Source organism: Rattus norvegicus, chromosome 2, assembly GCF_021556685.1.
Source record: "Rattus norvegicus strain SHRSP/BbbUtx chromosome 2, alternate assembly SHRSP_T2T, whole genome shotgun sequence".
Classification (NCBI taxonomy): domain Eukaryota; kingdom Metazoa; phylum Chordata; class Mammalia; order Rodentia; family Muridae; genus Rattus; species Rattus norvegicus.
The window spans coordinates 197,649,074-197,669,493 of NC_141535.1; the positions used below are offsets into that span (position 1 = coordinate 197,649,074).

At 49.3% G+C, this 20,420-nt stretch overlaps 1 protein-coding gene across 4 annotated transcripts; it reads left to right on the forward strand.

The window, feature by feature from the left end:
* Window positions 1-4,515: 4,515 nt before the first annotated feature.
* Eps8l3 (EPS8 signaling adaptor L3) lies at window positions 4,516-18,431 on the forward strand. 4 transcript variants are annotated; one of them, XM_087620328.1, is made up of 20 exons: window positions 4,990-5,174; window positions 5,279-5,363; window positions 7,018-7,072; window positions 7,212-7,276; window positions 8,707-8,865; window positions 9,125-9,274; window positions 9,447-9,502; window positions 9,942-10,099; window positions 10,187-10,305; window positions 10,463-10,583; window positions 10,665-10,726; window positions 10,937-11,011; window positions 11,335-11,483; window positions 15,171-15,252; window positions 15,468-15,502; window positions 15,968-16,160; window positions 16,339-16,467; window positions 16,768-16,841; window positions 17,318-17,450; window positions 17,668-17,966. In XM_087620328.1, exons 3-20 carry the CDS (start codon window positions 7,042-7,044, stop codon window positions 17,677-17,679), a joined length of 1,803 nt encoding a protein of 600 aa, XP_087476454.1. In that variant the 5' UTR covers window positions 4,990-5,174; window positions 5,279-5,363; window positions 7,018-7,041; the 3' UTR covers window positions 17,680-17,966. The 4 variants fall into 4 exon arrangements, with proteins under 4 accessions (XP_087476444.1, XP_087476454.1, XP_087476451.1 ...); XM_087620325.1 differs by having other exon boundaries at window positions 5,028-5,174; window positions 10,463-10,726; NM_001106463.1 differs by lacking the exon at window positions 5,279-5,363 and having other exon boundaries at window positions 5,037-5,174; window positions 17,668-18,431.
* Window positions 18,432-20,420: the final 1,989 nt, after the last annotated feature.

Below are 20,420 nucleotides of genomic sequence, written 5' to 3' on the forward strand. Positions count from 1 at the left end.
TACCGGGCTTTGTTTAAAATTCCTGAGCTCCAGACATCAACATGGTGCTGGCCTCCTCTCAGAAAACAAAACTTTCTCTCAACTCTTAGGATTACTAGTGGATTCTTGCCCACCACGTTGGTTTGCCTGATTGCTGTGGGAGAACCCAGTCCATTGTGGGTGCAGGCACCCCTGGGCTGGCGATCTTAGGTTGTCCAAGAAAGCAGGCTGAGCAAGCCCTGAGGAGCAAGCCAGTAAGCAGCACCCCTCCATGGCCTCCGAATCAGCTCCTGTCTCGAGGTTCCTGGCCTGTCTTGAGTTCCAATTCTGACTTTTTTTTGAATAAATATGGAAGTGTAAGACAAATAAACCCTTTCCTCCCCAACTCCCATTTTGGTGTTTATCACAGCAGTAGAAACTGTAAGACACCAGCGGTCAGGTAGTAATAAATGAGTCAGATGTGAGCTGAAGACAGAGATGCCAGGCCTTTTACCCCTTCTTCATCCTCTTATCAACATCCGCCAGCCCAAGAAGACAGTCAATGCTTCTTTTGAAAGATTTCTTTGATAACGTGGGTGGGTGTTTCCCTGCGTGTAATGTCTATGTATCACAAGTATGCAAGCACAGTGCCTTCTGAAGGCAGGCGTCAGAACCCCCTTAATCTGGAGTTAGAGATGGTTGTGAGTGGCCAGATGGGTGCTGGGTATGGAACCTGGGTCCTCTGGAAGAGCATCCCGTGCTCTTAACCACTGTGCCATCTCCACCCCCTGCCAATGCTTTTTGACAGAAGTTTCCTTCGAGTGCCTGAAACTAACAAGGTGAATGCCATCCTCAAAACTCTCAGGGCAGAGTCATTATCCACAGTAAGGCTACTGCTCATCACTGATCGTTGATCAGCAGCATGGCCTCTAACAAAACTTGGTGATTTTTCTATTATGCATTTCCTGGGTTTTATTTTAAAAGGGGGTGAGTAGCACTGAGGTGAGCCTGAATCTCTCTGCTCAACCATCCTCCCCGACGTCTGCACCAAATGTGCCAGAACCACCCAGTGTTCCAAGTCCAAACCCCGGCTCCTCTGCGTGCTCCCTCCCTCTTCCAGTCCTCTGCTCTACAATAGCACCTTTGTCTCCGGTGCATCTGCAGCCAGGCTGTCTTCACTGCCCACTTCCCATCCAGGTCCCTGCGGTTCTCCTCAGCTCACCCTCCCACCTCATTCCAACACATCCTCCCAGCCCAGGCAAAGGCAAAAAACTACAGTGCACAAATCAGAACATGCCACTCCTCCACTTCAAACCTCAGTGTCCTCCCACAATCCTGAATGGAAGCCAGACTCCAGCAAGACCATGGGCCACGTGTTCTGGCCACTGCCTACCACCCTGGGCTGCCACTCCCATACCCAGTCTATCTGGATTCCCTTCCAGCCACATGACCTTTGCCTGGCTGATCTTTTCTGACTCTCACCCACTGCTTTGTTTCATGAGACCCAGCTCCTTCTTCCCAAGGTTCTGAGGTCGTGTACCCCAACTTCTTCCCAACCTTCATACCCTCACACTACAATCCGTACCCCTCCCACATTGTCCTCCCTTGCTTTTCAGGAACCTGGTTATTATCATTGTGTGAATTTGTCTCTTCTACCTCGGAGATGTAAGCTCCCGGGGAAGGGACCTTCATCTCTCTGGTCCACTCCTTTGTTTGCTCAGAGAACTGTTCCCCCCACCTACCCACCGCATTCCAATAAAGAGCTTCTTCCTCCACAGCCCTTGGAGTTTGACACCTCAACAGAGCCCATTCTGGCACTTCTAAGGGATCCAGGCCTTCTTCCTGGGTAAAGATGGCTCTGAGGGCTCCTTGGTCCCTTCATTTTGAGACCTATGTGCATGCTGAAGTCCCCATCGGTAGCCTTTTTGTATAATGAACAGCCACAAATGGCAAAGCCTTCCAGGCTACAGCAGAAGTCACTTCTGTAAAAATCTCAAGAGTCTTCTACTAATAAGTGATGAAGAAATACACATACCCTATTATCTGCTGCTGCATGTGCACACACACACACACACACACACACACACACTCACACATACATACACCACATACACACACATACACACACATGCACACACATACATACACACACATACACACACATACACACACATACACATACATACACCACATACACACATACATACACCACATACACACACATACATACACATACATACTCACACACATACACACACATGCACACACATACATACACACACACACAAACACATGAACACACACATGCACATAGACACACACACACATACACACACACTAGGAGGGGGAGTAAGTTTGGGATATGGTCACACCCAGCTTCTCACCATGCGTTTCACCTCTCCACCCCAAATTATTGTTATAACTTCTACCTGACATCCCCTTCCCTCTTCTTTTCTTCGCTGGAATCCTTTCTGGCCTCAAAGGTTGACACCATCAATTGCCCCTCAGAGTGTCTTTCTGATGCACTCAAACAGACAGAACATAGCCATTTGTGCCTTCCACAGCACCATGCAATGTTTGTTTACGACTCATTCTCATCTCGGTCGTCATAGAGACTCAGAGATGGGGCCACAGACCTCAGTGTGATGCAGGCACTCACAGAATGACACACGTAGCAGGTATCTGGAGCCAAAGGCCAGAATCATCACATCCCTAGGCAGAGAGAAGGAGGTTTCTCAGAAGGCAAGAGTCACCTGAAGACTGTTTCCAATCGGTATCCTAGGCAGAGACAGCACCCAGTCAGGTGCAGAGGCATGACTCAAATAGGATTACAAAATGTCCTCCAAGTGCAGGGTAAAGTCCAAGTAGCATCAGGTGGTGGGAGATAAGGCGTATTTACAGCAGGAACCTGGACTTCAAGGAGGGACTCAAGGGGAGCTGAAGTGGTTTTGGTTCAAAAATGAATAATCAAATCCCCACTCAAGGAAGATCTTTATCCATCCACAGCCAAGGAGGCAGGATTAATAAGAACGAGGGTGGAGGCAAGGTGACAAGTTATTGGACTGTTGTAGTCAGAGGCAGACAATCTGACAGTCTGAAGGAGATGACCACAGAGTGGGAGAGGAGGGATGGTCTGCGTACTGAGGAGGAGCCCACACATGGGGCGGTGGGGCTGGCTGATGTAAGGGCTGAAGGGGGACTAATGAATGACTCCAGTTCCCCCGTGGGACACCCACAGGTGGGACCATGGCAGAAGGGCATGAGATATTTAGAGGGAGGTGATGAGCTGTATTTTGAAGTGACTGTGACTCACAAGTGTGTGTTCTAGCGCCTGGCACGGTGCCTGGCAGGAAGCTGCGGGGCAAACTAATGGATGAACAACGAGAGTTCCCCCAGTCTCTGTAGCCTCACTTCCAGGAAGATTCTCTCTGAGTTCTATTTCCTTCCCACCCAAGCCCCAGCTCCTCATTCACAGCCAGGATTGCTTGGGACTCAGAACTGTCTTCCCAAAGAAGCTCCCTTCCCCATCCCTAGAAGTGAGTGGCCTGGCCTCTCTGTGCTTCCTAATGCCCTGCTCTAGTCAACTTCCAAGCGCCTGGCACCAAAAAGCTCCAGTCCCACAACTCTAAGGACACCCAAAGGATCATGGAGTTCACGATATTGAGAGTTCCTGCTGGTACTCATCCTAGTCCAAAGATGTCGGCTAGGTCTCTATTGTGGGTTGAGTCTCTGCCCAACTCTGTTTCCAGGTAACCTGTGGAAATCCTTGCTCTGTTTACGTTGACTTGAGAGACAGGGTCTGGTCTGAGTTGGGAAGAATGAGGTCCTGGCTGGTCACCCAAGCCAAGCCTGAGAATGAAATATGACTATGGCCTTGATGAGGGAAGGCAATAAAGAGTAGGTCATTCAAACCTGGAAGCGGTACATGTGGCTAAGACCCCAACCAAGAGAAGGCCCAGGGAGGTCTAGAGGGCTAGTTCACATAGGATCATGGCGTGGTGCTGATCCAACAGGCAGTTTGACCTCTAGGCCCCAGAAATTGGCTGCCCAATGGACTTCCCTGGGGGCTCATACCAATTCAGGTCCTTCCTAGGTCCCTGGACTCTAAGGCCATCAGAACAATGCTGCATGAATGTTGGGAGCAGGACATCATCTCTCAGTGGGTCCTGAGGAAGCCAAGGACAGAATCCTGACTGTAGGCGAGTTATATGATCCGCATGAGTCTTCTCCACACATCCTAACCCCAACAGGGCCTGAGGCTCTGTCCCAAGAGGCCTAGCTCCCACATGAGCATCCCTGCCCATCCCCCCTTCCTTCTACTTCTGCCTCATTCCTTTCATGTCTGTTTATGTCTGACTTCCTACTCCCAGCTATGAGTTTCCAGAAGGTAAGAAGTCTGGCCTGCTCCAGGCACTATAGGAGGTTTTTAAACAATGCAACTTGCAGGTACTAGGCGGGTTCTTGAATATCGAAGGGAGGCCTTGGTTTGAAGGTATCTATCTATTTAGGGTAGGGCAAGGTGAGGAAGAAAGAGTAAAGAACAAGTGTGGCCAGGGTAGAGAGGGGACAGAAGGTGGACATGACCAGGACGAAAGAACCCTCATTGTCATGCCCAAGTGACCCTAGCTCAACTCCTCTGACAGGCCATGTTCTATTCACAGGCAAGACTTGGGCACACACCACACCCATGAGTGCAGCACATTAGCATAAAACACACGTACCAACCCAAAGCTTTGCTTGGGCCTCTGGTCCATCAGTAGCCTGTCCCTAACTCAGAAACTAGGCTCACGAGACCACATATTCCTTTTCTTGTTTGTGGCCCCAGTGCCTGATGCTAATCCAGGGGCCCCAGAGGAGATATGTAAAAGGTAGGGAGATGAGGGGCCACACCCGAGGCCAGAGGCCAACAAGGAGGAAGCTGGGGAACAGGGGTCTCTGGTGAGGCTCTGGCACCTGTCAGCATACTTACTTAGGTCCACTACAGTGCTGTGCGGTTGGTGGCCTGAAAGGCCTCCCCGCCCTCTAGAGTCCAAAGACCACAGGTGTGGCTTCCTCAAAGCCTGCTTCCTGGCTCTCAGGCCACCTGATCACCAGTAGGTCTCTGCCTGCGGCGCTGGCAGAGAAGCCAAAACAGAACTCCCTCGGACAACACTGGACCACTGGCTCAAGCATCGGCTTCCTTGGGAGACCAGACACCAGACTGCACTGGGAATCAGGTAAGAGCCTATCTCCAGCGAATAGCAAGGATTGGAGATCCTGGGGCCAGCATGGACACCGCTGTGGCTTCCTATGGTTGGGACATCTTGTGGTATCTTCTTAGATTCAGGAGCAAGGATTAGCCTCGGGAACTTAGACACCTGCTGGAGACCAGGAAAGGCAAGGAGCTCTAGAAGGCTTCCTCCAAGGTCAGCCTTATAAATATTCCTTCCTTGCTCTATACATACCTATGTATACAAGGGAGAGCAAAGGCCAATGCCTGACCTTAAAAAGGCCCAGGCAGGTCAAACAGCCCCCAGCCCTGGAGTGTAGTTTCTTTAGCAGTAGCTGTTATCTCTACCAGCCAACAGGAGCCCCTGGTGACCTATAGGGACCATCCTGATGTGGAAGACTGGGACAGGGCTAATCTGAAAAGGGCTCCTTTTTCTTCCATTTAGAAGCAGGAATTGAATGCCACAGCCTAGAGGGTGACGGAAGGTAGAGGAAAGGAACAGGATTCTAGCACCCTTTGCTCTTCTAGGAAAGGGGCTCTCCCTGATAGGGGAACAGAGATCAGCTGCTTGTCTGTGTTGCCATGACGCTCACTTGGAGAATAATTTTTTCACCTGTGAGTCACCTTACCCGCTCTCTATCATTTTCATAACAGTCCCCATATATGGGCGTGGGTGCTCCCTTACACTTTGGTCAGGATATTCCAGGGTTACAAAGAACCCAAGTGTGCCAAGCCGATCGATACATGAAGACGCACAAAACTGTGTTAAAGGCACATGGATAACACATTCTCTTGACACACACACACACACACCCAGCACATACAACTGCATGACATTTAATTCCACTCCATCTCAAAAGATGTGTGTTCTAGTGCGGCCCTCCTCTATGACCCACTACCTAGTAACAGGGACACATTTGTAAGCCACATAGTTCCGGTTCATTTCCCTACTAAACAATCAGTGTGACCCTAGGCCTGTTGTCCTCTTTGAGTGGCAGAGTCCTCATCTGAGAAGTGGGGATAACAGCTTCAGGTCTGGGGTTCTTTTGAGTACTTGCTGGGTCACTGAGGCAAATCCCTTAAAGCTACGCTCACCACTTGGTGCTGGAGAATTACCAGTTGTCAGGACTGCTGTGACCACTACTGTTGTTAGGGGGGAACGGGCAGCGCTGACAATGGCATCTGGGAACACTCTGGGCAGGCTGTGGTTATACCAGGCAGTTGGCTGTGAGCTGGATTTAGGGAGTTCAGGTGGGGAGGGTCTCTGGGAGAGCATCTGGGAGCACCAAAAGGAAAAGAGGCAGGAGTGGTGGTCAGACATCAGATGAGTGTAGGTCCCTAGCAAGTTCCACAGAGCACCTCCCACCGCAAGTCTGTCTATCTTCTATCTCTAATCTAACACACACACACACACACACACACACACACACACACACACACACACACACACACACCAGGCAGGGTCATTAGCTGGGAGCTTCCTCCCTATTTGCAGAATTAAAACAGGGCTTGCTACTGTAACTGAGGCCTCTGCCCTCCCAACAGAAGCAACTCATTCATGGTCTCTTTCACATCTACTCCCAGAGTAAGATCTGAGCCCAGATTCAAATAATGGGAAGCCATCCATGTAGTGCCCCCTGCCCCAGGCAGGCCCCTCCTCCCCTGATCCATGGTCTCCAAACCTAACAAGATGAGGACTTCTGGAGCAGGACATCAGATGGCTAGATTGGTCCCCTGGAGTCAAGGGCTTTAGTTCTGGTCACAGAGTCCCCAGGTCAGAGCAACAGCAGCCAAGCCTTGTACTCCTGTTCCTTAGTCCGATGACTGTCTCTGGTTTATTGTGATTCTAGGAAGCTGTCCTCAGCAGTGTCGACATGTCCCGGCCCAGCAGCAGAGCCATCTACTGTAAGCTTCATTCCTTTCCTTCCCTGCTCAGTCCCACTCTGGGCCAAGCTCTCCAAACCCCATCTTCTCCACTATCCCTGCAATTGTCCAAGCCTCACCTCCCTTCTGCTGCCCACTGCCCTTGACTTTGTACCCACAGTGCACCGGAAGGAATACTCCCAGAGCTTGGCCTCAGAACCTACCCTCCTGCAGCACAGGGTGGAGGTGAGTACCGCTGGGGCCAACAGTTTCTGAGTAGAGCTAGCATTCCTGTGTGCCCACTGCCTTACCAAAACATAGAAGCCTGACCCTGACACAGCAGCTCGACCTGACTGAACTCTGTGGAGTCAGTCACCTATCTTGAGGCCTAAGGGTCTGCCGAGCCAAGGGGAGTATAGGATAGTTCCAGGCAGGTCCAGCTAGAGGTTGTGGGAATGGGTGCTGGGTCCCTAGACAGAAGTGACAGAGTAAATAGTCAAGAGCCACAGAAAGCTATCTTTTTGATCTCCCTTGTTTCCCAGCCCATCTCCTGCACTTTGTTCAGGATTACACAGGGCTGCTGGGGAAAAGGTATGAGGGTTGCAGCTATAAGGGCCAATGTCATAGAGGGGAGAGTTATCCTGCACTCCCAGACCGGGTCGAGCCACTGGAATGGAGTCTTTGGCCCCACCCAAGTGGACAGCTGGCACTTGGTGATCTGGTCATTTTAATTGGCTTTAAAATGACAAGGATGTGGTCAGAAGAACTTTTTCAACTAGGACATGGTAGGGGTCACAGTGCATGGGAGTAGGGGATGGACAGAACCCACCCCAGCCTCTGGTGTTAAGAGACAAGTAAGAAACTCACAGTACAATAGAGAAGGGGCTCCCCAGCCACTATTTAGCTTCTCTGTAGAGTAGGGCTGAGAACTGGCTTCATTGAGACCCATCAGGTGAGAGCAAGAGGAGGTGGGCTCAGGGCAACAGGCTATTGGGCTCTGCTGAATTACTGGCAGTGTGGCCGCAGGCTGCAGCTGTTCAAAAGTGAGGACTGACAGTCCAGGGGCAGGAGTTAGACTGATTGTCCACAACAGGAATCTGGCGCACAATTGGAGGATGATTCAAGAAGCCAACATTTGGCTTTGGGAAGAGAAGAGGGTGGCTAAGGGAAATGGCACGGACTTGGGGGGAGCCTGAGAGCGCTTCAGGTCTCTCTGTGCAAGAATCAGGAAGAAGATCCTTGACCTTCCTGAGAGCCCCGCAGCTCTGGGTTGGCAGAGCTGGAAAGACATCTGGGTATGGGCAACAGGTATGGATAAAGGCACGGGTCAGGCAAGTGAGGTCACAGACCTGGGGACAATATGTCCTAAATGCAGCAAATGGACTGAGGAAGGTCCTGCAGCCCACACAGAGGAACATGGATTATTTTGTCGGATGATTGGAACCCACACCAATGACCGCACAGTGGTCCTGGAACACTCCGTGTATCACCTTAGCTCTAGACCTGGAAGCCTCTTCAAGAATCCAACTTCTATGAGCTATATTGAGAAACATGACCTCCCTTCATGGGGGACCAAGGACACACCTTCCTCCCTCACCGTCTTTTCCCTGTCTGCTAACTATCAGGGATCCTCTCTCCAAACCTCCTCCAAAACCAGTCTCTTCCTCTCCCCTTAGCATCTGATGACGTGCAAGCTGGGGACACAAAGAGTCCGGGAGCCAAAGGATGCCTTACAGAAGCTTCAGGAGATGGATGCCCAGGGCCGAGTGTGGAGCCAAAACCTGTTCCTGCAGGTCAAAGATGGCTGGCTCCAGCTGCTGGACATTGAGACTAAGGTCAGCCTTCCCTCTAAACCCAGTCATGGGTCCTAGCTAACCCAGGATGCTATAGAGCAAGGATCAGGCTCTCTGCCTGCTTCTCAGTGCCTCTCCACATCCAACACACATCTCCAACCAGGTAGAGGCAGGGTGGGAAGTAGGGAAGAGGCCTAAGAATCAGGATAGAAACTCTACCAGCCCACTGAGGGCAGGAATGACCCCTTCAGGGGTCAGTGTCTCTCGGTGACCTCACTCTTGGCCTTTCCATCTGTTTTAGGAGGATCTGGATTCTTACCGCCTGGATAACATCAAGGCCATAGATGTAGCACTTAACACCTGCTCCTACGACTCCATCCTGTCTGTCACTGTGCAGGAGTCTGGCCTGCCAGGCATCAGTACTATGCTGTTCCAATGCCAGGAAGTGGGGGTGAGTGACTGGATACGGTGGCCAGGGGTGGAGTCTGGTGATCGTCACGCGTGCGCGCACACACACGCACACACACACACACACACACACACACACTCACACACACACTCACACACACACACACTCACACACACACTCACACACACATTGTAATACCTGATGCTTCCTTCAGGCAGAGCAGCTGAGGACAAGCCTGCAGAAGGCCCTGGAAGAAGAGCTAGAAGAAAGGTAGGCTGCCTCTGCCCTGTGACATATGGGGTTTCTTAGCTCATGTTTAAGGGTCACATCCTGGCTGCACATTAGGAGAACTCATGATTCTGGTATCTGACAGACACATGCCTAGAACTAATGAAGGCTTAGACCGATGAGGGGCATGGAGAACATGCTGAGTGTACTAGATACTATCTACAGAGGCTGATATAGAACCCAGGAAAGCCCAGGGACTGGGCAGAAGAAACATGATGGAGTCAGGGAGGCTCAAGTAGAAGCTACGGAGGAGTTGGGTTCTTAGAGAAAGATGGTGAAGTCCATGGGGCAGAAGTATGGGCTTAAGTTTCTCTCTGTGTGTCTCTATGTCTCTCTGTCTCTCTATCTCTCTGTCTCTCTCTCCCTCCCCCCGCTCCTCAAGATGTTATCAAAGTTATATCTTTCACTATACCCTCAACAGACCTCGATTTGGAGTCCATCATCCAGGCCAGGACAGATGGAAGGGGTCTCCCCTGCAAAGGCCAATCCCTATACATCAGGCACCCCCTCTGGAGCAGAGGTTCTCTCCAGAGCCCAGGTTTCCTCCAGAACGGCCACACGACATGACCCCAGAACGAAGTAAGTTTGTCTGAAGGCAGGTATTGGAGAAGGTTTGGATCAAGTCAAAGAAGTTGTAAGCTCATGATCCCTCGCCATCCACCACAGGCATCACGCCATCCTCAAGGTCCCTGACACACTACCCAAGTGCCCGAGAACCCAATGGCTTCACTCTGCCTCCTCCCCCGAGGCGTGCTCCCTCTCCTGAGAACCCAGAGAGGGATGAGGTAACTGAAGGTGGTCAGGGGCTTCCAGACTCCCCAGGTAGACAGGGCAGAGCTGGGAACCAAGGCTGGGAATTATGGGATTATAGCAGGACCAGGGTGGGGAGTTTTGGGGTTTTCATAACCATCTACTCAAGGCCATGTGTTGTTGGGGGTCCAGGAGGTGCTGAACCATGTCCTAAGAGACATTGAGCTGTTTTCTGGAAAGCTGAAGGAGATCCAGGCAAAAAACAGTCACAAGAAGATAAAACTTGGGAGAAAAAAGAAAAAGTACCAAAAGGGTAAGTGCTTCGTGCCAGGCGAGAGACGCAGGGTCATCTTGGGAGGACTCGTAGACCCCACCTATATTCCTTCTCCCACAGAGATAACACAGGCACAGTACATCGACTGCTTCCAGAAGATCAAGTTTAGCTTCAACCTCTTGGTAAGTGGTTCTGGCCAGTTCTGGGCCCTTCGCCCCTAACTTCCCTTCTCTCTGATGTCAGCTACCCAAGCCTTTCCCTTCTCCAGCTTCTCCTTCTCTTGGGACTTTTGAAGGGTACCAAGCTCTAAGCCAGGGCACAAAACACTTATGGGGTGCTAGGGTTCTGGTGAAGTGGTGAAGATGGTAACCAGCATTGTCCTGTGTCTTCAGGGGAAGCTGGCCTTGCGGCTGCAGGAAACAAGCGCCCCAGAGTTCGTGGGCCTCATCTTCCAAACTCTGAGATTCGTAAGTGGAGGGCAAACAGCCTGGCAAAGGGGACAAGCTGAAGACCAGGGGCAGCAAGGAAGAGACAGAGGCTGGGGAAGCAGCAGGGCAGAGGGAGCTGTGCGACCTACCCTTTACTCAATACGTACCTTTGATACAGGATGTCACTCAAGACAAAACCCCCAACAGACCCGAAAGGTTGACAACAGAGTCAAGGATGTCCAGTCATAGAGGGGCTGGGGGACAGGCAGGAAGTGAGGAAACAGAGCAGAGGGACCCTTGGGCCTTTCCTAGTCCCTTCTGACTAAGACTACAGAGCTCTTCTGTTTCCATTCTTCTTCCAGATCCTATCCCAGTGTCCCGAGGCTGACCTTACAACCAAAGTGATTTCACCCCTCCTCACCCCCAAAGCTATAGACCTGTTGCAGTCCTGTCTAAGCCCACCTGAAAGGACTCTCTGGAAGTCACTAGGCACAGCCTGGACCACCAGCTGGTAAGTGAAGACAAGGGCCATGGAAGACCCAAAGCAGATATAATGTGTGGCCCAGTGTGACTCTGTCACAAACCAGGACCACATCCAGAGAATGGGGAGGGGGGCTCCAAATGGAGTACCCAGCTTTTCACTGAATGCTGCCTTTACCCAGTGAGGAAACATATTTCCTCTGGAGAAAAAGCAGCAAAGCCAGTCTTCTACTAAGGTTCATTTTCACTAGAGACAAAGTGAAAACTTGGTCTTGGGCTAGCTCAGAATTTCACAACAACTGACACAGGAGATGCCACAGATGTGACATCAGAAAGTTGATCCGGCAACCTTCAAGGCAGGAGTTAAGAGATCCAGAGAAGCCATGTTGCTACGGCTGGTCAGAGTGGACATGGGAGCAGTTAGAGAGTCTGGGAATTGGAGAAAGAAACTCACCTAGGCTAAGCTGTCATCACAGGAGCTATCTACAGAGGCCACACATCTGGGCCCCCAGCTGAGAGGTCCCACCTATGTGATAGAACAGTACCAGAGTGGACACAGTGAGAGGCTTGTGGTTAATCCAGTGGGAGCCCCTGGCTTTGCTTCCTTAAGCACAGTTTGTTCTAATTCCTGATAGCAAAGCCCAGGGCTCTGGGCAATGGTTACACAAATAAAGCAGAAGGCGGCTGGGCATGGTGGTGCATGCCTTTAATCCCAGCACTCGGGAGGCAGAGGCAGGGGGTTTCTCTGTGAGTTTGAAACCAGCCTGATCTACAAAGGGAGTCCAGGACAGCCAGGGCTGTATCACACAGAGAAACCCTGTCTTACAAAACAAAATCCCAGGCAGAAGGATAAGTAGGTGGAAGGCAAAAAGAAATCAGAGTTAAGAGAACCCACAAAGCAAAGGGATACAACTAAAATTAAAAAAGCTCATCAAAACCCCAGAGACATCAGCAGGCAGACATCAAGTCCAGAGCCTCTGACTGGGAAAGAAACCTACCATCTGTTTGATGAGCAGTTCTTTTCAGTTCAGGCCCACATGAAGTTTTTGTCCAGTTCAGTTAAAGACATGAATTAGTTCCAATGCAACCTACTTATTTTGATGGTAGAATATACAAAACAAAATATACCAATTTCAGCATATACTTCAGTAGCATTAATTATACTGGTACTGTATACCAACACCTTTTTCTAGATCCAGAATTTTCTCTTCCCAAAAGGAAAGGCTAAACTCCATAAAGGACAACTCCCCATCCTACTGCCCTGAGCCCTAGCTACCTTTGCTGTATGTCCATGAATGTTGGACTTATTCTAAGTGAAATAAGGCAGGCTCCATCATTTGTGATCAGCTGATTGTATCCATATGTCCTCAAAGTTCACCTGTTAGAGCATGAGTCAGAGTTTCATTGCTTTTGTGATTGACAGGTATTGCTTTGTGTAAGCATCAGCATTTTGTTTACCCTTTATCCAGCAATGGACATTTTGATTATTTATACCCAAGGCATCTATTTTAATGGCTTTATTTGTCTAGTTGATAAATGAAGAAACTTATAAATCCTGGGCCTCTTGTAACAGTCTTAGAACCTGGATCCTATGGCTGCACTGGGCTTACATAGCCCTTGGGGACAGCTCTGATGTCTGCCTGGTACGATCAAGATGGGAAAGCAGGGTCTGTAGAGGACTGAGACCATGAGCCCTCAAATGCTTTCATTCAGCCACCTTAGAAATGTTGTTTTATGTTTCAAAAACTAGCATTACTTTACAATTTTGAGAGATAGTCAAGGGGTTGGGGATTTAGCTCAGTGGTAGAGTGCTTGCCTAGGAAGCACAAGGCCCTGGGTTCGATCCCCAGCTCCGGGGGAAAAAAAAAAAGAGAGATAGTCAATAATGTGCCTGCTGTGCAAGCATGAGGACATGAGTTCGAATCCTCAGTACTCACATAAAAGCCACGCAGAGTACTGTGTCTTGTAACCCCCGTGTCAGGGTCAGGGTAGGGAATGGAAGGTCCATGGAGTGCCTCAGCCAGCCTGGCTAAAAAGAAGTGTGCTGCTTCACCCAGGAGGCTTGGTAAAGAGTGGACCTTAGCTTAAAAGAGGTCACTACCTGGTCAACAGAAGACCTGAGCATATTATAGGACACAGGGAAGGCACCAAAGAAGAAGAGTTCACTCCTAATAAGTAAACATGTATTCTACAGTACCAATGACTCAGCCATAGTGCAAGAAAGACAGCCCCTTGCTGCCCCAGCCAGGAAGTACAACATAGTAATAAACAGATCTAGGAGCCATGTACTATAAAGTGAGAGGCTATATATAGTAAATGCAGAGGTGAAAAATTCAACTGCCCCAGTGAGACAGGGAGAGGAATTTCCAGAGTTGAGTAAGCATTCTCAGGCAGTAGGTGTGGAGTCCAGAAATGGCGCAGTCCTGAGCTGTGTGTAAGGGAGAGTGAGCGCCAAGTACCAGCCCCATCCTGGCATTGGGGCAGAGCAGCCTCACTGGGATGTGTCTTCTACAGTGAAGATATTTGTGCTGTGTTGTGTTAAGGAAAGAGAGTTAGAAAAATACTGAACGGATCAGGCATGGTGGCACAGGCCTGCAATTTCAGCTGGAGGCTAAGGCAGGAGGATCGCAAGTTCAAGGCTAGCTGAGGCTACAGAGTGAGTTCAAGGAAAGCTTGGACAGCTCAGTGGACCCTGTCTCAAAAGTAAAAAATGTTTTAAAACGGGTGGGACACAGTGGCAGCAGGCACAGAACCTGCACAGGTCTGGGCCAGCTGGGATCCCAATGCTGAGAGAAAAGGGCTTGAGCCTCTATCCAAAACCTGGAGGCTATCTCTAATCAATAACTGCTCACAAATGAAAATTTAGTTTTCTCACCAGAACAGAGTCTCACCAGGTGTACAAACTACTTCAAAGGCTGGGCCTTGTGCATAGCCATAGATGGCCAGCACAGAACCAAGTGAATAGCATTTTTGAAGTTTTTTTGTCTTTTGTTACATAATGCTTTGTGACAAAAAGGCAACAGTCCTCCTCCTCCTCCTCCTCCTCCTCCTCCTCCTCCTCTTCCTCCTCATCTTCTTTCCCTCCTCTTCCACGTCCTCCTCCTCCTCTTCCTCCCCACCTTTCTCCTCTTCCTTACAGGTCCTTTGTGCATATATTATGTTATGATTTCCAGTTTTGTAGTTTTTGGGGGTTTCTGTATGTGTGTATGTGTCACTGTATGTGCTTTTCTGGAGCCTTTTCTTTGACTCTTTTTCTTCTACTTGTTTATGTCCTATTATTGGTTGGTTGTTTTTGTTTTATATGGGTGGGGATAGGGAAAGATCTGGGAGGGCTTGGGGGAGAAGAAACTAATCAGAACATATTGCATGAAAAATCTCTTTTCGGTATAAATAAATAAACAAATAAATAAGAAAGGGTAGAGCCAGTCTTTGAAAGACCCCAAAGGGGTCTCCACATTACACTACTTTAATTCTAGGGAGGCAACAAAGCTGTACTTAGGAATCAAGATGAGGGTGCCCACTGATTCTTACACTGATGGATGTGCTCCTGAGGAACTATTTCCTCCTTTATGGGTTTCCTGTAGCTTTTCTTCTGTATACACGCAGCATGTCCCCGTTAGCCACAGATCCCTGAGGCTAGGCCTTCTCATCTCCTCCCTTTCTACATCCCACAGGCTGCTACACAGTGGCCCTAGACTCAGCTTTGTTCTCTCCTCAGGGCTGACTGGACGGGCAGCGAACCACCGCCCTACCAACCCACATTCTACGACGGCTGGCAGATCCCAGAGCCCTACTCCACGGTAAGGGTTGCTTAGCACTGAGATCTACACAAAGTTCTTCCAGTCCAGATCAAAATCACAGGACAGCTAAGGGCTGGGTTATATAGGTACCTGTTGGGGACGTGAGCAATGGCCAAGAGGCCGCTGTCGCAGGCCTGTGATGGGCTGGTTAGCCCCTCCCTGCCACTGTGCTGGTTACCTCCTGTTCTAACTCACTCTGGTTTTGTTGCTTGCAGAAACCCCTAAGAAACCAGGATTCTCTTTCCCTCCGGTACGTCACATGCTTAGTGGATTCTCCAAGTCACAGGGAGGGAGGCACAGGGCAGAACCTTTGCATCTGTGAATCCCAGAGATGTCCGTTCCCTTATCCAGACACAGACACGTGCAAAGAAGTCTCTGCTACCTTGGGTGAAAATGCAGTGCCTTAGCTCTTAGCTTCCAAATGCTCCTTGTTGTAGCCTCTGAGTACCCATAGATTATGTATAAAGTGCTCAGAGCAGAACCAAGATCCAGAAAATTTTACCACCGGAAATGTTTTCAGGGACAAAACATTTCAGAGCTTTTCCTGTCCTATAAAAACATCTTCCCTAGTGCCCTGCTAACATTATCGTCATCCAACACCGTGAAACCCAAAAAGTCACCAACAAACCATACTAGGAGCTATCTGGGGCTCTTGTGGCTGGCCAGGGGCAAAATTCTCACTCTTCGTGCATCCCAAATCTCTCTCTCGTGTTAGAGGTTCTAGGATGAGAAGCAGTCTACATTTCCCTCAGGATGAACCATACAACGATAGCCGTGAATATGAGGATTCAAACCTTCCACTCCCCAGCCCCAGCCCTGACAGAACAGCCCTGAAAATGCAAGTCCTGTATGAGTTTGAAGCAAGGAATGCACAGGAACTGACTGTGGCCCAGGGAGAGATTCTGGAGGTGAGGCCTATGCTTGAAGCCAGAAAAAAAGGAGGTAGGTGGGAAGTGCAGTTAGCCTAGAGTGGGCAGCTCTCAGATAGAGAAGAAAGTGGGAAAGGTCAGGGAAGAGACCCAGTCTTGGGGACAGAGGGGATGGGGGGATCGAGGCTCTGGTGGCTGATACGGTTATTCTTGGCAGATTCTGGACCAGAGCAAGCGATGGTGGCTGGTGAAGAATGAGGCGGGACTGACTGGTTACATTCCCAGCAATATCCTGGAGCCCTTGCCAGCTGGAGCCCCTAGAGGCCACCGACAGTCATCCTTTAGGGTACTGCCCAGGCTGGGATACCCAGAAGCCCTGAGTCCTAAGTCAGAGGTGATAGTAGGGAGGCTTAGGTGGAAAACTGAGATGACTTCAGTTCAGTTTAATCAATATCATTGCATGATTCCTTGGTGCCAAGTTCACTGTAAGGTCTGAACAGAGGTTAAGTCAGGGTCTCTGCCAAACTAGAAAACCAGAGGTAAGATAAGGAGCTTGCTGGGATCTCAGTAGAAGGGACCAATATCGGAGGCCGTGCATGTTTGTAAGATGAGATAACCTCTGACTTCTACTATGCCTTGATTCTAGGCTCCAATGCTTCGTCTTAGCTCAAAGCCTGAGGAGGTCACAGCCTGGCTACAAGCAGAGAACTTCTCCACTGTGTGAGTGCCCAGTCCCTTGGGGGATGAGGGGAGAGCCCTATAAGGGGCTCAGGTGAGAACCACAGACCCCTTCCCCCTCAGAGACTTAGAACATGCAACCTAGCTTCCACTGTACATGATGATCCCATCTTGGGCTTTCTTTGTTGAACGAAAGCTGCTTATCCAAGCCTAGGGTAGGGCACCCTGTGGGGAGACCATATGTGACGAAAGAGAAAGGGTCAAGGGTAGCAAATTCTGGAAGAACCTGGGCGGCCACCTTAGCCATCCTTTCCTTCCAGAACATTTTCTTCTAAAGCACTTCTGCCCTCAAACCTAGGAGTTCTGTGGTTCACTGAGACCAAACCAATAGGCTTGTTCCTGTACCTGCGGATACGATACCTAATTCCTGTAACCCCAACTTTCCCTCTCTACACAAATACTAAGACCCGGTATCTCCCCACCCTCCCTCTGATGGATTCCGCCATTGTCATTTACAGCACTGTAAGGACACTCGGGTCCCTAGTGGGAAGCCAGCTACTTCACATGAGACTTGGGGAGCTGCAGATGCTGTGTCCACAGGAGGCTCCACGAATCCAGGCCCGGCTGGAGGCTGTCAGAAGGATGCTGGGGGTGAGGAAGCCCTGGGATCCTGACTCCTATTGAGAGGTTTTTTAATTCTGCTGGGGTGAGAAAGGGAAAGCTGGGGTCACTAGGCATGGGGTATTCCTCTGGGGGCTTAGCTTCATCATTCGGGTGAGTCTTGAAGCTCTAAATCGTATTGGAGGGATAAACTCTGGGGGATCCCTCACTAGTAACCAGCCCCATCTGAATTATGTTCGTCCTTTAGATGACTCATTAGAGACCAGCTCAAATACCTCTAAGACCAAGGACCTCTCACATGCAAGACGGAGTATTGGGTACCCAGTCAGAGCCCTTGGAAGCCCTCTTCCTGCTAGTGGCAAACGATGTATCCCAGATCACACAGCAAGGATGAACAGACACTGAGGCAAATGGTACCCTCATTGGGTTGGAGCCCCTGTCCAGTTACTATTTATTTTATCCTAAGCTTGGTGTACTTATTCCTAGTCTTATTCCTAATCTCTTTAGTCCCAATCCTTCCAATAAAGAGCATCTTGAAGCTTGTTATATGACCCTCCCCTTACCATTTATTCTGGGCCTGACTGGGACCCAAAGCAAGAGACAGCAGGGAGCTGGGGTACTGAGCATGGAAGAGCAGCAACTCTACAACTACACTGAACGGAATGGAACGGAACCGAACTGAACCACACGTAACCCAACCAAACTAAGCTAAACTACAACTGAACTAAGAGAATTCACTGAAACCTAGAGCTGAGGATCAGCCTTCGGGGACTAGGGGACATTCTTTCTCCTCTCTAAATAAACTCCAAAACGAGGCTACATGCACCATCACTATCCTATGAACATTGCTCCCAGCCTAATCCAAAGTTCCTAGTCCAACTGTAGGCACAGCATATCACTGAGACAATATGCTGCTGACAGATGCAGGCTTTGTTCACTCTAGCTGGTGATGCCATAAGTGAGGTACCATGTGCTCTCCTTGTGAGCTTTGTCTTTCAAGCAGTGATTGTTAGGTGAGTCAACCTTGAGCTTCCTGTCACCTGTCACTTCAGTGGCAGTACATAGGAACATTGCACTGGAAGGTGAAAGTCCTCGGGTCCATTGTGTGAACTCAGGCAAGTTGATTCACTCTCCGGATCTCTGTCCTAGGGTTAAGTGAAGGGTTAGGGCTGTCAGTGGCTTGTACTGTCTTTCGGCATATATAGTTTACTTCAGGCTCAAAACTCATAGAATGAACTTGTCTCCATGGAAGAGAAGCTATGCTTCAATTAAGAGAGTCTACAGTCAGGGCTGGAGAGATGGCTCAGTGGTTAAGAGCCCTGACTGTTCTTCCAGAGGTCCTGAGTTCAATTCCCAGCAACACGTGGTGGCTCACAACCATCTGTAAGGAGATCTGATGCCCTCTTCTGGTGTGTCTGAAGACAGCTACAGTGTACTCATATAAATAAAATAAATAATTCTTATAAAAAAGAGAGATCCTACAGTTAAGGTTTGGTGTTCTCATGGATTCAAGAACCCCAATAGGTTAAGATTGTCCAGGAAGTTTCTTATGGCTGAATTTATTCAAGCTCATAACATCACTCAGAACCAAGTATCTTATTTTCAGATGGACTCTATCATCCACTCTCAACTTCCTGGCCTCACAAAATCCTCTCTTGTAGTCAGTAAATAGAGTATGAAAGCAAAACCTTTACCAAGAGAGAGAGGGGAGCAGAGGGAGGGGGAGGGGAGGGGAAAGGGGCAAGCTAGCAAGCTAGTCAATTCAGAAAAGTTAAGATCTTAGAATGGAAGGAACCACTAATTCATTGGCCTTCGTCCATCTTAGAGATAAAACCAGGGAAAATCTACGGGATTAGAAAACAAAAACGTGAGCTGGAGAGATGGCTCAGTGACTAAGAGCACTGGCTGCTCTTCCAGAGGTCCTGAATTCAAATACCGGCAACCACATGGTGGCTCACAACCATCTGTGATGAGATCTGATGCCCTCTTCTTGTGTGTCTAAGACAGCTACAGTGTGCTTATATATAATACATAAATAAATCTTTAAAAAAGAAAAAAGAAAGAAAAGAAAACATGCTGTCCCTCAATGTTTCCCCCTAACTTCGTAGAAAAGACTATGGCAAGGTAAGAGGCTCTAAGGCTAGCCAAGGACCGTGGAGCCAGCAAAACTCATGGAGCATTAGGCCATCCTGTCTGAATCCTGGACCACCCAGGGAAATTGAGTGGTCCATCAATCTTCTCCAAGCTTCAATTCCTCTGTCTATAAGATGGGCAGAACCTAGTCACAAAGTTACTTAGTCTAAATTGGGATCTACTATCAAACAAGCATTCCCTGGCATGCTGGTATGCTCTGTAAGTTTTAGAGTCATGCCTCAAGTTAATTTGTCACTGGCTTTTGGTTTCATAGGAGGAATAAACTTAGACGTTATAGAGTCACGCGTTTCTATACCATTTCTTCTTTATTTTAGCAAATTGTCCTTTTACAAAGTTTGAAGTTTGATTTGGCTAAACTAATGGGGAAACCCTAATTTCCCACACCAGACTTGGGGAGTCCAGAGAACTGTGCTGGGTTGAGAGAGCAGAGCAACTCTGGGCTCCCCCAACCTGACTCCTCCACCACAGCTCACACAGCCTCCCCCTGCCCAGCACTGGCAACGGTTTCAAGCGTCTGCTCACTTTTCAGTCTCCTGAACTCTGAGTGAGCACAGAAGCTTGCTTCTTCCTCACACTGTGGGAGCATCCCCAAAGCTCATACTATCTCACAGGAACTATAACACCTATGTTGCTAAATCCAACTGCTCATCCTCAGACTTCATTATACATGACCTGTCAGCCACATTTGATGTGGTCATTTACGTGGTCGTCCCAGAGTCTTCCATTGGTCTCCAGGACACCTGGTTCCCCTTCACCACACTAGCCACTCATTCAGACTCCTTCAATGGTTCTTCGTCATCCCCCTGCTTCTAAGTGTCTACCACAGCAGTTCAAGCCCACACACCT